The following is a 19,168-nucleotide window of genomic DNA, read 5'->3' as shown; positions in this document are numbered from 1 at the left end:
CTTGCCTTTTGAAACCAAATCTCCTCTTTTCTTTCCCCTTCTATGTGTATTTTCTCATTTCTCCGCTTCCTCTCTTTCTCTCTCCATCTCTGCATCCCTTCCCCTCCTTCTTTCCCTCTCCCTCCTCCACTTTCCTGAATCTAATTACCAAAGAAATAATACCGCCAACTGCCAGTTTTCTAAAACTTTGGAATATGGATTTATAATTTGATTTTTGAAAAATAAAAAGAAACGCGCTCCTGAATCATGAGCAGACTTTTGGCCAGAATTCAACATTTGTGACAGGTCTTTGGAAATATAAGAAATCTCCATTTTCTCTAACTCCGCAGGATGTAATAGTTTGCTATCAAGAGTCACAACTGAACAGAGAAAATTCTCCCTTAGCTACATTCGTTAAAATAGGAGACATAAAATAGCCAATATTCATATCCAGTAGAATTTTCAGCAGTCTGATCTTGGACATATGGGTCAAAAATAGGCTTTCTGGGGCTGGCCTGGTGGCGTAGCAGTTAAGTTCATGCTCTTCGCTTCAGCGGCCCAGGGTTTGCAGGTTCAGATCCCGGGCACAGATCTAGCACTGCTTATCAAGCCGTGCTGTGGCAGGCATCCCACATATAATATAGAGGAACGTGGGCACAGATGTAAGCTCAGGGCCAGTCTTCCTCAGCAAAAAGAGTAGGGTTCATAGCAGATGTTAGCTCAGGGGTAATCTTCCTCAAAAATAATAAAAGAAAAAAAATAGGATTTCCCCTAACAGGATTACTCAATGCCATATATTTTATATAAAATATGAAGAGATACGCAGGTCTCAGTAAGTTCTTATACAGTTTCATGAATAATAATGTATCCATTATGATTAATATTATATCCAAGTAATCATTCATTCAACAAACATTTGAACACTTGCTCGGGGCCAGGGACTTTGCTGGATACTAGGAATACAGACATAGTCCCTGCCTCAAGGACCTTGCAACCCACAGGGAGACAAGTGCAGACGTGCACTTGTGCAGAAGTATAGCTTGGATCGCAGTAGAAACCTGTACAGGGTAGAAAGTAAACGGGGAAAACCGGTAACTGGACAAGAGGACAGCAGAACGAAGCATTTTGAGAAAGGTTGGAGGAGTAAGTGTATACTTCAGCTGAACCATGAAAATCATTTGGCTGGACCACAGGAAGGAGGAGGTGTGTTAGGTAACAGAAATGAGCCAGAGAGGTCATTTTAAGACACATCATGGGTGGCTTTCATACCATACTAAGGCTTTTAGAGTTTGTCCTGATGATCCATTAAAGGATTATAATCTTTGGAAGGAATGTTATTAGTTTTATATTTTAGGAAGTCCTCTGCTTGAGATTTTAAGATGGATTGGCTGAGGGAAAAAAGAGAGCTGTTGCTAGAAATACATTTGAGTCAACTACTACTTACTCTTAGAATCATTATAACGTTAGTAATAACATTGAGTGGGATTATATGCTACTTCTTTTAACAAACTAAATAGCATTTGAATTGATGAGGTAGAGTGCTCATTTGTAGTTGTAATAATTTGTTACATAAGTATCTGTTTTGGTCTTGGTATAGTTAAAAATAATGAGAGTGCTTAACAGAACCTATCAATATGTAGAGCCTAAGGTTCTTTACATTGTTTATTAGTAGGCCATATAAATTAAGGCCTAGGCATACAGTCTAGCTGAACACCAATGTAAAATTATCCAGCTTTCAATGGGTAATATAAGCATATTGAATATTTTCGCACTGTTAATTTAGTTTTCAGTTCATTGAATATAAAAGTTTTGCTCAAGCTCTTGACTTTTTCTGTTATAAGTGGGTTTTCAAATTCCAATTCTGAAAACATATAGTTCATCTAAGATACAATATAATGTGTTTGTCACTTGCAAGATTTTTTTGACTTAAAATAATCTACATTTCTAGGTCTTAAAAGATGCTGATGTGCTGCTGGTATATTGGACAGGTGTATGAATAGATGGATAGACAGATAATAGTTTATGGTAATGTAAATTGAAGGATGATGGTATGATCTATAGAATTTAAGAGGGGTCTCTGATATCGAATCCTTGTTCTACTCTCTAATGACTAAATGACCTTAGGCAAGTGTCCTGAATTCTCTGTCTCAGTTTCCTTATTGATAAGATTGAAAAAAAATAATTGTGCTTCCCTCATAGAGTTTTTGTGAAGATTAAATAAGAGAGTACATTTAAAGGACTTGCCACCATGATCGACACTCCAAAAATGCTGGCAAGGAGGAGAAAGAGAGTTCTTAAGTGGAGAACCAATAAATTAAGATTTGGGTGTATTTTTTTATTTGTTTACCACAATGATTTAGATGGTTTGAATGAGAATATTTCTTACTTAATGTTCACCATCCTTATTTGGGTGACATTTGATAAAAGGACTGAATTACATGATCTATAGTACTGTCTAGCTCTATGATTGAATCTCCAGGAATAAATAAAGCTTCTTTCAGTGTGCTAATGAAAACATCATTAGGATAACATTAATCTCCTAAACAAGACATTTATCTTTAAATATGATTATCCTTCCCACATTAATAGGAAATCTTTTAGCATGTAGATAGCCAGAAAAGATTAACCACAAAAAGTACTAAACCATATGAGCTAGAGATAGAAAAAAAAAACAATATTTTTGTTCCTTCTGTATTTAGAATTACTTCCTACTCTATTTTCACATGTCTGTAGTTTTCCAGCCTCTGAAAAATTTCAGAATCACTTGATTAAAGTAATCTGTAGTGGGAGTTTTTATATTTGTGCCACTATTGTAAGCGTCACATACTTTGCCCAAGTTTTAAAACACTATTTAGGCTTTCTGATTATTTTTGTCCTGAAGAAGATTATGTGAGAAATTGGTATATTTAGCTGAGTATTTTATAGGACAATAACACTATTAGAGTTGTTAGTAAGTAGATTTAATAACTATAAGCATATACGGCTATTCAAATCCATAAAAGAGAGCGGGAATACTGAGAGGCTTCTGCCATCTTCCACCTCTGCCACTCTCATCCAAGTCACCACCACCATCATCATCCTTCACCTGGTCTGTTGCAGCAAAGAACTGAGCACTAACCACCTTCTGTGCTTCCACCCTTGGCCACATGCTCCAAAAAATCGGAACTTCATAGACAACTCAATTCTTGCTATGTCTTCACATGGCAAAAGGGTTGAGGGATCTCTCTAGAACTCTTTTATAAGCGTACTAATCCCACTCACCCCTCAAAGGCCCCATCTCCTAGTACGATCATGTTGAGAGTTAGGATTTCAACATATGAATTGGCAGGGGTGGAAGGAACACAGACATTCAGTCTACAACACTGACCTATATTATAATGAGATTGTGTCCTGTGCAGAGAAGGCATCCATCTTCTGGAGGAGGTAGGTACACCTTGCCCAGCAGTCTTGCCCCAGTAGCACAAATTCTAAGACTTCTGCACCTGCTTTGGGGAGGATGTTCCATACTACAGTTCATTAAAGGCAAATGGACCACTGAAAATTGCATGTGATGTGCTGTTTTTAAAGACATGGGAAATTGGATGACTAAAAAGGAAATTCATAAGGAACTAAAAAGTTCATAAATCAGAATAGACATTCTCGAGGCCACAGGCCCCCTCCTGCTACATTAAACATTTGTATCTCTGAGAAATCATCAAGCGTAGCTCTTAGAATTGAATAGGTTTAGCTCTTTTGTGATACACAGCATAGCACAAGGATTGTAACTGTGTTTAACTGCTGTATTTAGGTGTATCAAGACCTTCAGGGGATCCGGCAGCTCTCCTGAATCTCCAGCGAGTGGTCATATGGCTCATGTGTTAGTAAACCTCTTAAAAAGTAGAAACAAACCACCTGCCAGGAACATTTTATAGAGATAGAATCTATTCGAGGTTTTGACAGCCATATATAGAAGGTCAATTATACTTTTTGATCCATTTTCATGATATAATATTCAATATGAGGAGCAAAATCCATTATCATCTGTATTTTATCAGTTCTTCTGTGTCAGACTTTTTCAAGAAAAGGTTTTTTGCCCACATTTTCCAAATGCCTGATATTATTCCTCTGACAAACACTGTTTCTGCTTGACTATTTCAGCACTTTTATGTAATGGAAAATTTCACAAGCACTTGCAAGAAATCTTTGTGCCCTTGGTTGTCCGCTACGTCGACCTCATGGAGTCCTCCATCGCCCAGTCAATTCACAGAGGTTTTGAGCAAGAGACGTGGCAGCCTGTCAAGTAGGTATCTTGCCTAGTGTCCGTAGAGTGTCTGCCTCTTCAATCCTGACCTTATGACTTTACACCTGGCCGTCTGTAGTTATTGCTTATGGTGGTCCCTTCCCACGTTGTTTGTTTCTTTACAGGAATATCGCCAACAGTCTTCCCAATGTAGCTCTTCCAAAAGTTCCAAGTCTGCCTCTTAATCTTCCACAGATTCCTAGCTTTTCTACTCCTTCGTGGATGGCTTCTTTATATGAGTCCACGTGTGTATTCCTCACTTATTTCCTGGTGGTGTGTTAGCTAGTGCATGGCCTGGCTGTGTTCTGTGCAGATGTGTTCAGATTGCATGGCATTTGTCATCATTGGTTGAGGAATACTATGTTTTGGTTATATTTGTTTCCGTTTTTTAAGCTATTAAGCTAAGCTTAGCATATCAATGATAAATGATGTCTATTTTTTTAAAAAAACACTCACTGGTTTGACATAGTTCATATGTAATCTGTAGGGCAGGGGTCGTTTTGTGACCCAGGCTGTAGACTCTAGTCTAAGTGATGTAACCAGAGTTCTCCATATTCAGGCGATCAGTGTGCTAAACGGTGTGTCTAGGCTTTCTGGTTGGCTCTCGCTTTGTTACCACTCACCAGATTTGTCTTGTACATGTGGAGAACCATTGTAAGAACAGTTTCAAGAATATAATCTCTTTCTATTTTTATCTTAATCTCACCTTTAAAGAAACAATATTGCAGGTTGCAGAGAAGCAGTTTTCCTTTATTTCCCAACACTAGCAAGTTGTTCTTTTGTGCTTTCATATATCAGTTGGTGTCCTTTGTTGTTTTTAAATAAGCTTTATATCAGTAAAAACCATATTTATTGACTCCACGCTGGGATGAGCCTACCTACTGCAGATTCAGTAACTGAGTCATTAAAGTGAAAAGGACACAGGCTTTGAAATCGATCAGCCCCGAATTTAGATCCTAGCTTATTAATCCTTGAGTCTTTCTTAGCCTCAGTTTCCTCAACTGTAAAATGGTTATGACACCTAACTTAAAGACGTTTTTGTGAGGGTTAAAAAAACTATGAAAAGTGCCTGTGACATCTAGGCTGTCAATAAATGATAACTACTCCTATTCTACATTACGATTGTTATTACCATGGTTATTATTATTGCTATCATCAATCATCATCATTATCTTTCATAACTGTGTAGTTTCCAAAGTATTAGCATCAGAGCAATCAAATGAACTCAATAGTCCACGCTTTGCTCAAGATCCCATGTGAAGTCAGCTAGAAAGAATAATCATTAGAAGAAGAAAAATAACTACCATTTATTGAGCATTTATTGTGTTTCAGGTACAGTGCCAAATTCTTTCTCTCATTTAAGCCTTGTAACAACCCTATGAGGTAAATGTCCTTATCCCCATTTTACAGTTAAGGAAACAAAGTCATAAAGAAGTTAAGAAACAAAATTTGCCCAGTGTCTCACAGTAAGTAAATGACAGAGGCAAGATTTGACCCAGGTTTGCTTGACTACAAAGCCCTCACTCCTATCATTAATATATCCTGCTTCCAAAGAACATACTGGTTAAGAGCTTGTCCAGCATCCTTCCTACCTATTCTGCCACCACCTGTCAAATCTATTCCCAGTCTGGACTGCATACAGTCGAGAAAAGAGAGAAGACAAGACCAAGAAAGAGACTGATACTTGCAGAATAGTTTGGCAGTATTTCTCCAAATTAATCATCCCTGTACTCATAATAATTAGTAGGATATTAGGTTACACAGGAATCTTTTTCTTACGGGGAAATGCTTTGGGCCATTATCGTGTGTAGAGTGGTGTCTTGTGTGTGCTCAGGAATTATCGAGGAAATATAATGAACCTTTATAAGTTTATGATTTTTTTTGTTTTTTTTTTTTTTAAAGATTTTATTTTTTCCTTTTTCTCCCCAAAGCCCCCCGGTACATAGTTGTGTATTATTTGTTGTGGGTTCTTCTAGTTGTGGCATGTGGGACGCTGCCTCAGCGTGGTCTGATGAGCAGTGCCATGTCCGCGCCCAGGATTCGAACCAACGAAACACTGGGCCGCCTGCAGCAGAGTGCGCGAACTTAACCACTCGGCCACGGGGCCAGCCCCAGTTTATGATTTTTTTTTTTACTTCTTCATGCAGTTTTATAATTTAACTTCCTCTTCTTCCTTATTCCTTATCTGTTTAACCCCCTTGATTTTAACCAAGAACACTATTGTGCGATGGACATTACCTTGTGAAATTTGGGGATGTTTTTGTCGTTAGTATTTATTAGCTTTGAGATATGTGTAAACTCTGAATCTCATTATTGGGAGCCCCTTTTTAAAATGACCTGTGTCTCAGGACAGGAATCATGACACATTATGGCTTTTTAAGTAAAATGCTTGTACTTTTATCATTCTGGGCAAATAAAAAATATGTTTCACAAGTTAGTCCTTATTATCTTTACCTGCCAAGGTTATCAACATTAGTTTCTTTCTCGAGGTGCCCAGAATTATCTTATGTTATAATGTCATTGCAATTAGTTTTTTTGAACTTTTGTTATAAAGCATTAAATAGCAAAAACATTTCCATTTTACATATATAAGGAATTAAAAATACAACTACTGATAAAGAGAAGTAATATCAAAGTAACCATTAGTCTGAAGATACATCCCTACCTCCTGATGTATAAATCGCCTTAAGCGCTCCTCCAGATCCCTTCCTGTACGCAGAGTCTTCATTCTTGTTTTTAGCTCTAAACATGAATTGCCAGTAAGGCAAGTTTCCTGATGGCATTTTTAGGAAATTATCTCAGACTCCATTATTTACGTTTAAATCCTTTAATCTGTTAATAATACTTTTTAGGAATAGGTTACTGATTAGAAATAATTTTAAAATGAGGAAGTTCTGAATAAATTGCAGGTTGTGTATGCCAGCTCAAGACAAAACTTATCTGTTTAATTATAACAAACACTTGTTATCTTAATTACATTCCCAATTAAGCATATTTATTGTTCGTAATCTTACCATAGTGTCAGAAAACAGAGAAAAGCACCTATCTATATTCTCTATAAAGATTTGTCACATATTAGGAGAAAGTCCATTTTTAATAGAATTCTACCTTTGTTGTTTGGGATTTTGTTTTGATGATGGTTGTTATTGTTTTGTCGTGCAGTTAAAGAATATATACCTGTTTCAAAGAGTTACTTGTATTTCTTCAAAGTAAAAAAAATATAAGAAGTAGATGTGCTTCTTTGCCAATTATATTCAATTACTCTTAAAACATAGTTCCTCTGATCTACCTAATGGTACCCTATGGATGTCTAGGAGGATTCTGCTTGGTTATTTCTTTCCTTGTATTGTTATATAAACGGCAAAAAGAATTAAATGTAGTGTTCTTTTCAAACATTTTTCACAGCGATGTCAGCATGGTTGTCTGGCTCTTTTGTTTAATGGTACTTTGAGGGCGCTGAACATTAAGGCTGGGAGTTATTCAGTGAGTGAGGTGCTATGGTTAGTGTTCAGTGTTTTGCTGTGATTGGTCCCTTGAGAAATGAACTCTGAGGACATCTTGGCTAGACAAGGAGATCATGAGAAATTACTGACAGAATGGGAGGAGGAAAGCAAAGTAGGTTGGTGATGGAGCTAAGATGCTGAGGCAGGGGTAGGAGGCAGAAATAAGCTTTTAATTAGCCAGAGCAGGAGGTGATTTTTTTAAGCTAGCTAATTAAGATATATTTAGCTAAACAATGTGGTTATTTAAAATGACTTTATTTTTGTAAAAATTTTCTACAATCCCTTTGTGATAAAAAATAAACTGTATTTCTTTAATTTTCTTTTGTGTAAACTAAAAATGTAAATTTTAGGTTAGTATATGTTAAACAGTTGTCAGAAGGATAAGGGGAAATGAATCATACAGCAGCCTTTTTCTTTTCTTTTGTTCTCTTTTATAATTAAGTTTCAATATGTTTTAATATAGGGATATTTTACTTGGAAAACATCTGTTTCCCTATTAGGCTATATACTTGCATAATGGAAAGTAATAGTGTTATCCTTTGCCCAGATATTATATGTACTCAAGTACAAATTACCTTCATGTATGGTGTAAAAATATAGTCCCCCGGAGTGACTTTACCATCATAGTGAGTGCACAGCAGGTCTTGGCTCCACAGTTAGATAGATGTAAGGACGTGAAATACAGGACTATGCTCCAACTTCAGAACACCCTGAATGTCATGTCTGTGTTAGACAATACCTGGTACTGTTAGGTCTAATTATGAGCTAGGAAAGGCACAAAGCATTTCAAAATTGAAGCAAGATTTCTCTTCCACCCAGCCTGGTATTTCATTCTCAGTACCTGTTTCACCTTTACTTGCAATTGAGAAAATTAAGAAACTTAAGTATGTTACATACCTGCAAACAGACAGAGCGATCATGATGACAGAGGCACATATGCATAATAGAAGTGGAAGGGTGCTAGTTGCTCTCATGTGGATTTTCTTGCATAAAACATACTTTTCTGAATTTCCAGGAGGAAATATTTGTTTATTTTATCTTTGGTCTAGAGATTGGTAAAGAACACTTAAAATGTTTTTTCGTATGTATACAGTTTGATTTCTTTTCCTTAGTAAAGTATTCTTATCCATTTTGCCCCTTTTTGTGAAAACTTACTACAATAATTATTTCTATTTTGTTGTCCTTGTTTTGCCTTATTCATTAAGAAGAAGTAAAAAGAGTTAGAAGGTTGAACCAAGAAATTATTGGTCATTAGAGATTTTATGTAGTGTTTTCCCACTAATGGCAACTGATATGGAAAGGAAGACACAATGTATTGGTGATCCCCATCACTCACAGTGGAAGTTCATGATGTTCTTCATTTTTTCTTTTTCTTCTAGCAATGGCTCAGCAACATCAGAAGACCTTTTTTGGAAACTTGATGCACTACAAATGTTTGTCCTTGATCTACACTGGCCAGAACAAGAATTTGCCCACCACTTAGAACAAAGACTTAAACTAATGGCCAGTGATATGATAGAGGCCTGTGTCAAAAGGTAGACATGTGTTTTCAAGTTGCTGCTTAATATGCCAGCACCCAAAATACCACCTTCCACCAAGTACCTGTTATATAATTGTCACAAGAAAAGTTTTAATATGTGCTACTGTTCCAAAACTCAATGGACATCAGGTTCTCTGTCCTAAATTCTGGGAACCCATGTAATTGATAAAATTGGCCTGATACTTTTGTTCAGGCCTCCTAACCATTGCCATCATCAGTAGCACCCATACCATGTTAATCATTTCTGTTGTGCTTATTGTTATCTCTCTGGGAATACTGTGCTTTAAATTCCCAAGGCAGTACTTCCTGAGACATACGGAAAAGGTCTGTTAAGTACTTTATGTGTTATGTACTATGTCTGTGTGCTGTGAAATGGCATGATGATCAATGCCATCAGTTGTTCTGTTGTGTGGTATTCTCTGTCCATATCAGATGAGTTCCAGATATCCATTTACATGCTTCAGAACTTAACCAGAAATAAGTTATGAGGCTTTGGATTCTTCCAAATGTGCTTTCATTTATATATATATTTTTTGTTTTTTGAGAGGAAAATTGGCCCTGAGCTAACATCTGTAGCCAGTCTTCCTCTTTTTGCCAAAGAGTGGCCCCAAGCTAACATCTGTGCCCATCCTCCTCCATTTTGTCTGTGGGACACTGCCACAACATGCCCTGATGAGCAGTGTAGGTCCATGCCTGGGATCTGAACCCACAAACCCTGGGCTGCCTAAGCAGATTGGGTGAACCTAACCACTATGCCACCAGGCTAGCCCCTCATGTTTTTCTTTTTTAATCTTACAGAATCAGTATTGCATCCTAATTAGCCAACCATTTGTCCTTGTTCACGATATGTACCAGAACAGTGTGGGCATCATATTGGAATAGCAAACACTAGTTGGAGAAATTGAATAATCTTGAATTCTTTAAAGCAAGAAAATCCTATCTTTAGAATATTGGCCTCTTAAGGCAAGGCCATGAATTAGATTATTTAATGTTTTTAAAACAATTATGTTCATCGTCTGTGATTCTGATGTCTCAAATCTGAGGATGTCCTTGGATACTTTAGCAAAAGCAATTCCAAATTGCCTGTTATGCAGTTTCTTTCAGAAACTTTATGCAACTTTGAGTATTTGAAAGAGAACCTAAAGGACATAAAAGACTTACACATTCTCTGTTGCTTATTAATTATGATGTTTTAGAGTTTTCCAGACTTGTACTTTTTTTGATTTGGTAAACCCTCATACAGAGGATTTGTTCTGGTTTAATACAGAGAAGTAAATGATTTTTCTACTTGGATGATAATTCAGGCAGTTAAGTGAAACTATAAGTTTTTCCCATTAAAAGTGATACACTGGGCCTAACAAATAGCTCTGAGTAAAGATATTTTCTGATTGACTACAAAAGCCATGTTTAATATAAAATATCACTGCCCGATCTTTCATATGAGATGCCTGAAAAGAAGAGCATCTCACCCCCTAGTTCCAAAGCAATGCCACACTCCTTATTTGCATGTTTTAAATTAGCATCTTATAGTGTTGATTTCACTTTTACAAAACAGGTGGGACGTATGTCAGAATTTCTTACTCTGAATTCATGTTTTGATGATAGAACAAGAACTGCATTTGAACTCAAGCTGCAAAAGGCAAGCAAAACAACTGACTTGCGCATTCCAGCTTCTGTGTGTACAATGTTTAATGTATTAGTAGATGCCAAAAAGCAAAGCACCAAACTCTGCGCCCTGGATGGAGGACAGGAGGTAAGTGGCTTGAGTGTCACATGTGGAAACGCAGCACCAGGTGCCCTGGCAGAGGAGGATGCTGTTTCCAGGAGCCTCTCACTTGATTAGACTAAAAAGACCAAGTTCTCCAATACATGTGTTTGATCTTTCCTTTACTAAAGTAATGGAGTGCCCTTTTTGCCTTCACTCATGTCAGTTTCTTCTTTTCTATGTGACGACTGCCTGAAATTTTACAAGTGGCCATTGAATTTTGGGTCTATCTTTTGGCCGCTTAGGTGTTGTGTATTTACATAAACCTTGCTTTTCACAAGCAAATGAGAAAGCTAGCAAGTTACCTACTTTGTTTATACAAATCTAGAGTGTTCAGAGTTTGCATCCAAAAAATTTTATTTACTCAAAAGTTTCCATTTTTTAGAGATCAAGTAGAAACATACTTGAAAACTAGGCTTCATTCTTTTCAATAAATATCCCATCGTTTCAGTTTGATTTATGTTTTGTTTGGTTCTGTATTCAGAAATGCATTTTATTTTTGCCCTGTGATTTCTTTTTTGTTGTGAGTGGTAATTGGGTGAAAATGGATTTATCTTTCTTAGATTATCTGTTTAAGTTGACATTGTGTTGCCTTTGGTTTTCCCATTGTAATTATTTTTTCATCATCTCTTTGTTCTTCCCCCGTGTTCTCCTTCATCTTTTTCTCCCATGGCATGATCCAGTTTGGTAGTCAGTGGGTAAGTCTCATTATTTTTTTTGTAAAAGCACATTTTCATTTGAAGTATTATTTTTTTAAATGTACATTTTATTTTCATCTTTTCAAATTAAAATAATATAATTCTATTTTCATGTTTTTGGTTTCTATGTGTGTGTATAACACTCACAGCTTACAGTAACACAGCAATACCCAAAGACACATCAGAACACATGTAAATACTTACACCTTAAATAATGTCAAGGGGAATGTTTCTTCCCTGTTAGGCTGCAGAATCTACAAACTACTCTTAGATTTTTAAAGATAAAATTACTTAAAACCCAGTGAATTCACCCTCCTTTAAACTAAATTCTAAATAAATGCAGAAGGAGAGTGATTATTAACATTTTCAACATGCATATATCTGTAGTATATACTTTCACTAACACTGGAAAGATTTAGATTTTGGGGCTTTGGATGACATACAGCATATATCAGGGTAACCCCTGAATTTGAGGACCAAGAGGCAACTCTCAAGGTCACTTCATACAGAAGAACCCAGTTATGGATTTTAGTGGGGTTCATGCCCAGCAATAATAAGGTCTCTCCTCCCACTCTGGCCTGAGATGTAACCATAAGCAGAGGCAGGAAAGAGGCAAGCCTGTGTCAGGAGCCTTTCCCCTCCCTCATGTGGGGTTGTTTCCAGAACCTCAGAGAAACATGGTTTGAAAACTTTTATGCATACGAGCTTGACTAGATTAAATATATATATTTTTTTTGATAAGTCGAAATTTTTTTGCTCTATGGGTGTGTTAAATCTTACAAGTCTTACAGTTGACACCTGGGAGTCAAATTCGGGGCAACTCTACTAGGCTAACAATTCTCATCCAAGCAGAAGAGCTTAGATAACTAAGACAGAGGATGAGAGGGCCCACTCTTTGTAAATTTCATACTTATTTAACCCGTAGGTTGACCTTAGCTATTTGGCGATAATTTATTGTATACACCTATTTCATTCTTTGAGCAATTCAAGGGGAAAAGATGTGTTTCTAATACCATAGCATACAACCTTACAGATATACTAGGTAACTGATGCATAAGTGTTATAGAATGCTCAGTAATTATCATTCTCTGATCACTTACAACATGATTTATTACTTCTAATTATCTGAATGAGTAGGCAGTTGGCTTGGATATCAGTGGCTCATATCCACCTTCTCATGTTTTTCAGTACCCAGATGTGTGCCTTTGTCTGCTCAAGAATATGATCTTAAGTCTCTTCATAAGCCCATTCGTTTCTCATCGGGTTTATAGAATCACCTTGCCTCTTCCCATTAATACTGGATTTATCCAATTGTTCTTGGTTTAATATACACTGTAGTACCTGACACACAATAGGCACTTAGTAAATATGTGTTGAGTGAACAGACAGATTTGTTGTCACTGCTTTAAAAATCCTCCCCTATAAGAAACAACTCACTCTAGTCCTTAAAAAGAAAAACAGGCACATACACGAATGACAAAACATTGTTGCATTGTCAAATGATTCTTTACCTTAATAGGTGGATGGTTTTGAAGAGTAATGTGCTACTGTTCATTATGTCTGCACCTGTATCTTCTCACCAGAGACAATTAGTTCCCCACAACTTTCACACAATTAATATAGTTCAAAATGTACAGGTGTAAAACCCATTAGCAACTCTGAAAAGTGGTAAACAAGAATTTGAATGCAAAAGAAGAATTTTATGCTTTGCTTTTAATCTCCAGTAAATATACCCACATAATTGCACAGGCTTTCCCACTCTCTGTGTGCTTGAGATAAGTTTTGGAACTCTTGCAAATTAGTAAATATATTACATGCATACGTGAGCCAGTGGACCCCATTCTGTGGTAAGCAACAAATAAAGTTGTTGAAAAAACTAGATTATTACACAATTTGAAATCTTATAAAAATATATGCTACATAGGTAAACCTAGCAGAGATATTTTTCTAAATTATAAGGAAATCACCTCTCCAAAATGGTCAATAAATTTGTTATATTTTCATTGCTGGGATAAACCTTCCCTACTCCTTACCCACAATGCAGCCCCTTCTGTGCTTCTAAATTGTGATTCTGTTTTCTTACGTGGCACATGATGATACAAACATGCTCAGCCGCAGCCCAGAACGGTGTTTAATAGGGTGATTAGTGAGTGAATGATCTACTCATGTGACAGCTGTGTGTAATGAGTCAGCAATCTCAGGCCAGTCCCTCAGGGACAGATGTTGAGATCACAAAACCGCCCGTGTTTAGAAATCCACATTAGCCATTTCTACAAAAAGCAGATGACTACTTGGGCCTTAGGCAATCATCTGCCCTAAGAGCCACTGCATCCCATGGCCCATCCTTTGAGGATGAAAGCACATTAGTGGGGAAACTCAGGGGCCCCTACTTGTGCAGGATTTGTTCTCAGTTACAGTAAAACGCTTCCATTTCCAGAACTAACAACCCAATACCTTTAAAACTCATCCCAAGAGAAGAACCAAAATCTTTTTAGAATGCTGGATTGCACTGGCATTTGTTTAGTCTTCATTTCTTGTGTGTTTACATGAGGACAGTCAGGTGAAATCATGTTTACCTGAGTGTAGAGGGGCCAGGCTTTCAGCCCTGTGCCTGCTCTCTGAATTCCCTGGGCTCTATGAAGTGAGAATTCCTGAATGGTTATCTTAATCTAAATCTGAGTCATCTGCTGGAAAAGCAGAGCACAAAGTTTATTTTTGAAGGCAGATGTGGGGAGAATTAGTCTAGGAAATGGACCATAGGGCTGGCCTGGTGGCGCAGCAGTTAAGTTTGCACGTTCTGCTTCGGCGGCCTGGGGTTTGCCAGTTCGGATCCCGGGGGCAGACATGGCACCTCTTGGCAAGCCATGTTGTGGCAGGCATCCCACATATAAAGTAGAGGAAGATGGGCGCAGATGTTAGCTCAGGGCCAGTCTTCCTCAAAAAAAAGAAGAAATGGACTGTAATCTACCAGAGAGCCCTAGCGTATAGGCTTATCAGTCCAACTTGAAATATTCTGATAGGAATCTTATAGGTTTTTGTTGCTGAAGACTAAAACTTTGCAGATTTTTTTTCAAGAATTTGGCCTGTTAATCTAAATGAAAAATCTGTCAGTTTTAGCTTAGGTAATGTAAATGTCTCTGCAGGTAAACCTGTTCTTGTCTGTGATCTCTTTTTGTATCTTTGTGCTTTTCTTTGGAAGCTATCCTGAATCCCCTGAGGAATAACTTTTTCTAGCTAACTTTCTATTATCTACATGTGGCATATGTGGGTTATTCTCTTTGCAGAATGTATATGTAAAATGGGAATTCTGAGACCACCTCCCCACTCCCAACCACAATGCTCCCAGGCAACCTCTATCAACTGTGCAGCTAGAGCAGATTCTGGAAGTTCCCAGCAGTTTTAATATATAAGTTTATGATAGCAAACTTTCACATTACAAAAACCTAACAAAGCTTATGCTATTTCGGTTTGCCCCTTTAGGTAGTACATTTAAGATATATACTTTTCCTTCTTCCTTTCTAACTTTCTCCCTCCCTCTTTCCTGCCTTCTTCCTTTCACTACTTTTGACTAGATCAGGTATCAAAGAAAATAGCAGTCTAAAGATGGGTATTATAGGAGAATTTAATGGCTCCTCAGGTCTATGGCTTTCCCAGGGTATATAAAGGACCTCTTTAATGGCTCATCTCTTGATTTTAAGAATTGCCAAAATCAGTGCAACCCAAAAGTTTAACAGGTGGAAGCTCTACTGTTTTAAGTCTAATAGCCTTCTGATGACATTTGATTACGTTTGAGTTAAAAAATGAAATTTATAGCAAACAGAGATTAAACACTGAGGATAAAGTGTATTTGAGAATATGGAGCTCCAGTTGGAGATCTGGGTGCCTCCATCCCTGTATGTTCTGTAGCACTTTCCATGTAAGAGGGAAGTGAGAAGCTTGAAGCCCATCTCCTATGTCCCGTTCCTATTCCACCCCAAAGAGGAGCCTCAGTCTGGTCTTTCATTTCCTCCTGCTGCACAGACCTGAATTTATGAAAGGAGAGTGGCAGGAGGGAGAGCCGGGCCAGAGCTTATTTGCATAATCTCCTCCACCGCCCAGTCTGCCAGGCAGCTTCAGCCCGAGCCGGGTCCTTTTTTTGTATATGTATCTGTCCGGGGCTTCCCCGCCATCTCAACTACCAGCCAGCTTTTTCAGGCTCTTTTTCTTCTGCCTTATTTTTCTTTATTTTCTCCCCTTGTCCCTTCTCTTCAGTGTTCTAAAAGCCAGAGTGTCAGCAGTCCTGCAGTAGAAGTCCCCTCTCTGTTTCTGTTCCATGTGTCCTCTGGGCAGCACAAGTTTGGAAATCAGTAAGGCTTTGAGACAGACACTTAGTATTTCACTTCACTGGGTGGAACACATGTCGAGAAAGTTCCACATTCACATATGTGTGGTTCATTTTACACCATTTGTCAACACACACAGAAAGAGAAAAAGAAAATAATTCACGTGCTTCAAAATTATACTTCCTTTCTGTCTTATTTATGCAGGTAGATGACCACTTGTAACAGTCAGAGCCTATGGGGGGAAATCATTCCCGCGTATTCCAAAGCAGACCTAAGTTGATGTTTTGTTCTGTGTGGAAACTTTGAGACATGTTTTCAGAAGAAAAAGTAGCTTTCAAAAACTTACATCTTAGGAAGCCATTCAACGAGCAGCTGTTAAGTTGCTCTAATGTTTCTACTGACCTGAGCACTTTTGCTCTACACATTATGTTCGCTGTTCCAAGAAGCCTTGAACCATCCGGATAGGGTTAGTCTTTACAAGTCACATTTTCTGTGAAGTGGCTATTGGGGACAATCGGCTGTCAGATAAATGCTTCTAAAGGAAGAATTACTGTTTAAATGAATGTGCCTTCACAAGCTGTAGAAGCTGAAGCTCCCGCTAATTTAAGAATGGAACACTCTCAGATTCTCTAAAGAAAGCAAAAAAAAAAAGAGTCTTTCAGGTTTATTTTAAATACATCTTTTTGTATTTACTTAAAGGCGTCTTTTTCATGAGGAAGCAGTAATAAAACTATGGGGAGTGAGTGCCGTTTCATTATACCTTTTATGGCCTATTAATTTGTTACCATCTATTCACCTTTGTTGATGAAATTTTAATTTTGCCCTTGCTTGAGCATATTGTAAGAATTGTATAAACTGCTGCTCCCCGTGCAGACAAAAAGGTCCTTTTAGAGTGAACAGTTGGGAGCTCATTTTATTTCTAGAGCACATTTAAAATAACTTATGAATGAGAGTTGTCAGACATGAAATGATGTATTAATTAAATCTTTTTCTAGTCTTTTTGCTTCTCCAGCTAAACCAACCCTTTAGAAAAATGCACGGCCACCTTAATTATAGAGGAGAAGACAAAAAGTATCCTTCACATTCCTCCGCCTGAATAAGAATAAGAACTCAATTCATCTATATAATAACCCCATTAGCTGCTTAACTCAACAGTGCACATGGGAAAATTTTCAGACCACAATGTAAAAGTGCTGATTGGGTAGATCGTTTTCAAGGTTTTGTTCTTCTAATGTTCAAAATGATCATTTTAAGTAAATCTGATATGTCATAACTGATAGCTTTAAAATATTTATGACTTACGACAAAAGTTCTGTGTCCATGTCAACTAATGCATCTTTGTCTTTTAATATCTAGCAACAGTACCATTCAAAAATAGATGATTTGATTGACAACACTGTAAAAGAAATCATTTCACTCCTAGTTTCAAAGGTAATGTATTATTTATTCGCCTTTTTAAATCAAATTAAAAAATCATTTTCAACTGAAAATGTTTAGAAATATGTCTTATGTTTCTAAATACCTAACTGAGAAATAGCAGTTTTAAAAATAGCTGCAAGAAAAGTCATGAGCAAAATATGAAGACTCTTTGTCAACAACTTTTGATTTTTTGTTTATAATTTTGGCTTTTCTTAGAATTGTCCTTTTAAAAATAACTCTGACTTCTGGTGATAACCGTGCTACTTCACATTCCTGTCCTCTTAGCGTTTGTCTTCATCTCCAAGGCTGATGTGAGTAGTCATCTGTCCTTGAATTTAGCCTGTTTTTTGTGGTGACAGCCCTGGGGCTCTAGAACTGGTCTCAAAGGCAGAAAGAGAGAGCTGGGAGGGTGGTTTTTGAGGTTCTTCACTCCAAGGAGTCATCCACAATTTCCTGGTTGATGCTTCAAATATCTTTGACAAAAGCTATGGTCTTTAATTGTATAAATAGAGAAGGAGCATAAAGGAGTGTTCCCTTGAATGATTAGATGATTTAAAATCCCACTACAGTGTAACAGACTGCCATGGGTGACATTTGAGGTCAAGGTCTGATAGGGAAAGAGACTGAGAACCTGAGAGCACTGAGAACTGAAAGAGGAGTGAGGAGACGGAATGGATGTGCTCCGGGGGCCGCTCTCATACGAGCAGAGATAGCCCTTGCGCTCGCAAGTCTCCGTCAAAGAACTGCAAATCAGGCTTCATAAAACAACTGGAAGAATTTACAAACAGCAAAGGAAAACCAGCCCCAATATGGTAGACAAAGGACCTGTTGTTTGGAAAAGAGAGAAAAAACCAGAGATGCCCAATAGAGATGAAAAATATTAATCCTCATTAATAATTTAAGGAATGCAAAGGAAAATAAAAACCCTACAGTGATACACTATTTTTTAGAGCAATTAGCATAGATGTTTTTTAAGCTAACACCCAGTTTTAGAAAAGATGAGGTGGAACACTCACATCGCCTATATATGGTTATAAATTGTTATAAGTAGGTAGTTTGGAACTATATCAAGTACGTTAGTACCGTTTTACCTAATAATTCTTTTTGCATTTTTTCCTACTACTCAGAGAGATGCACAAAATATATATACGTTGATATTGTCACATTGTTTCTGATGAACAATTGGAAACAACTTGAATCTCTAACATGAGGGATGTGGTACAGTAAATTGTGGGATATAGGTATTAAGAAACTGTGCTTTCAAAGACAATTAATGATAAATGAAAGGTTTCATAACATAGTATTAAGTGAAAAAAATGAATATTTAGAAATGTAAAATATGACCTGAATTTGCATGGCATAGAGAAAGGACTGTTAGGATAATGCCAGGATGTTGACAGAGCTGTTCTGTGGGTGGTGGGATTATAGTTAATTTGGGGGTTTTTCCTCAAGTTTTTTTTGTATTTACCAAATTCTTTGGGTAGCACGTCTTGAGGTGGAACATAGTGACAAAGAAAGATGATTTTAGAATAGGACCACCTCACCAACTTGTTCTTGTTCCTCTGACTTCTCCCACCACAAGAACACCTACACATACACATCCAATACTCACCAACAAGTGGACAGGGAAAAGGTTACCAGGAAAACCATCCGTCAGGTGGAG

The 19,168-nt window shown here is 37.4% G+C and overlaps 1 protein-coding gene across 19 annotated transcripts in view; it reads left to right on the top strand.

Annotated features, from left to right (window-relative positions):
• The window catches only part of CADPS2 (calcium dependent secretion activator 2), a 496,160-nt gene that overhangs the window by 430,714 nt on the left and 46,278 nt on the right, over positions 1 to 19,168 (top strand). For 7 of the 19 annotated variants that reach the window (XM_070616438.1, XM_070616435.1, XM_070616437.1 and 4 more), the window contains 6 exons: positions 4,117 to 4,258; positions 4,384 to 4,503; positions 9,141 to 9,296; positions 10,907 to 11,054; positions 11,750 to 11,764; positions 17,443 to 17,517. In XM_070616438.1, coding sequence (XP_070472539.1) covers positions 4,117 to 4,258; positions 4,384 to 4,503; positions 9,141 to 9,296; positions 10,907 to 11,054; positions 11,750 to 11,764; positions 17,443 to 17,517 — 656 coding nt within the window. The remainder of the gene's footprint in view (positions 1 to 4,116; positions 4,259 to 4,383; positions 4,504 to 9,140; positions 9,297 to 10,906; positions 11,055 to 11,749; positions 11,765 to 17,442; positions 17,518 to 19,168) is intronic. The other 12 variants (XM_070616447.1, XM_070616445.1, XM_070616446.1 and 9 more) reach the window with 3 other exon arrangements.

Source organism: Equus przewalskii, chromosome 4, assembly GCF_037783145.1.
Source record: "Equus przewalskii isolate Varuska chromosome 4, EquPr2, whole genome shotgun sequence".
Taxonomy (NCBI): domain Eukaryota; kingdom Metazoa; phylum Chordata; class Mammalia; order Perissodactyla; family Equidae; genus Equus; species Equus przewalskii.
Note: the sequence above shows the minus strand (reverse complement) of the source record. Positions and strands in the feature narration are given on the sequence as shown.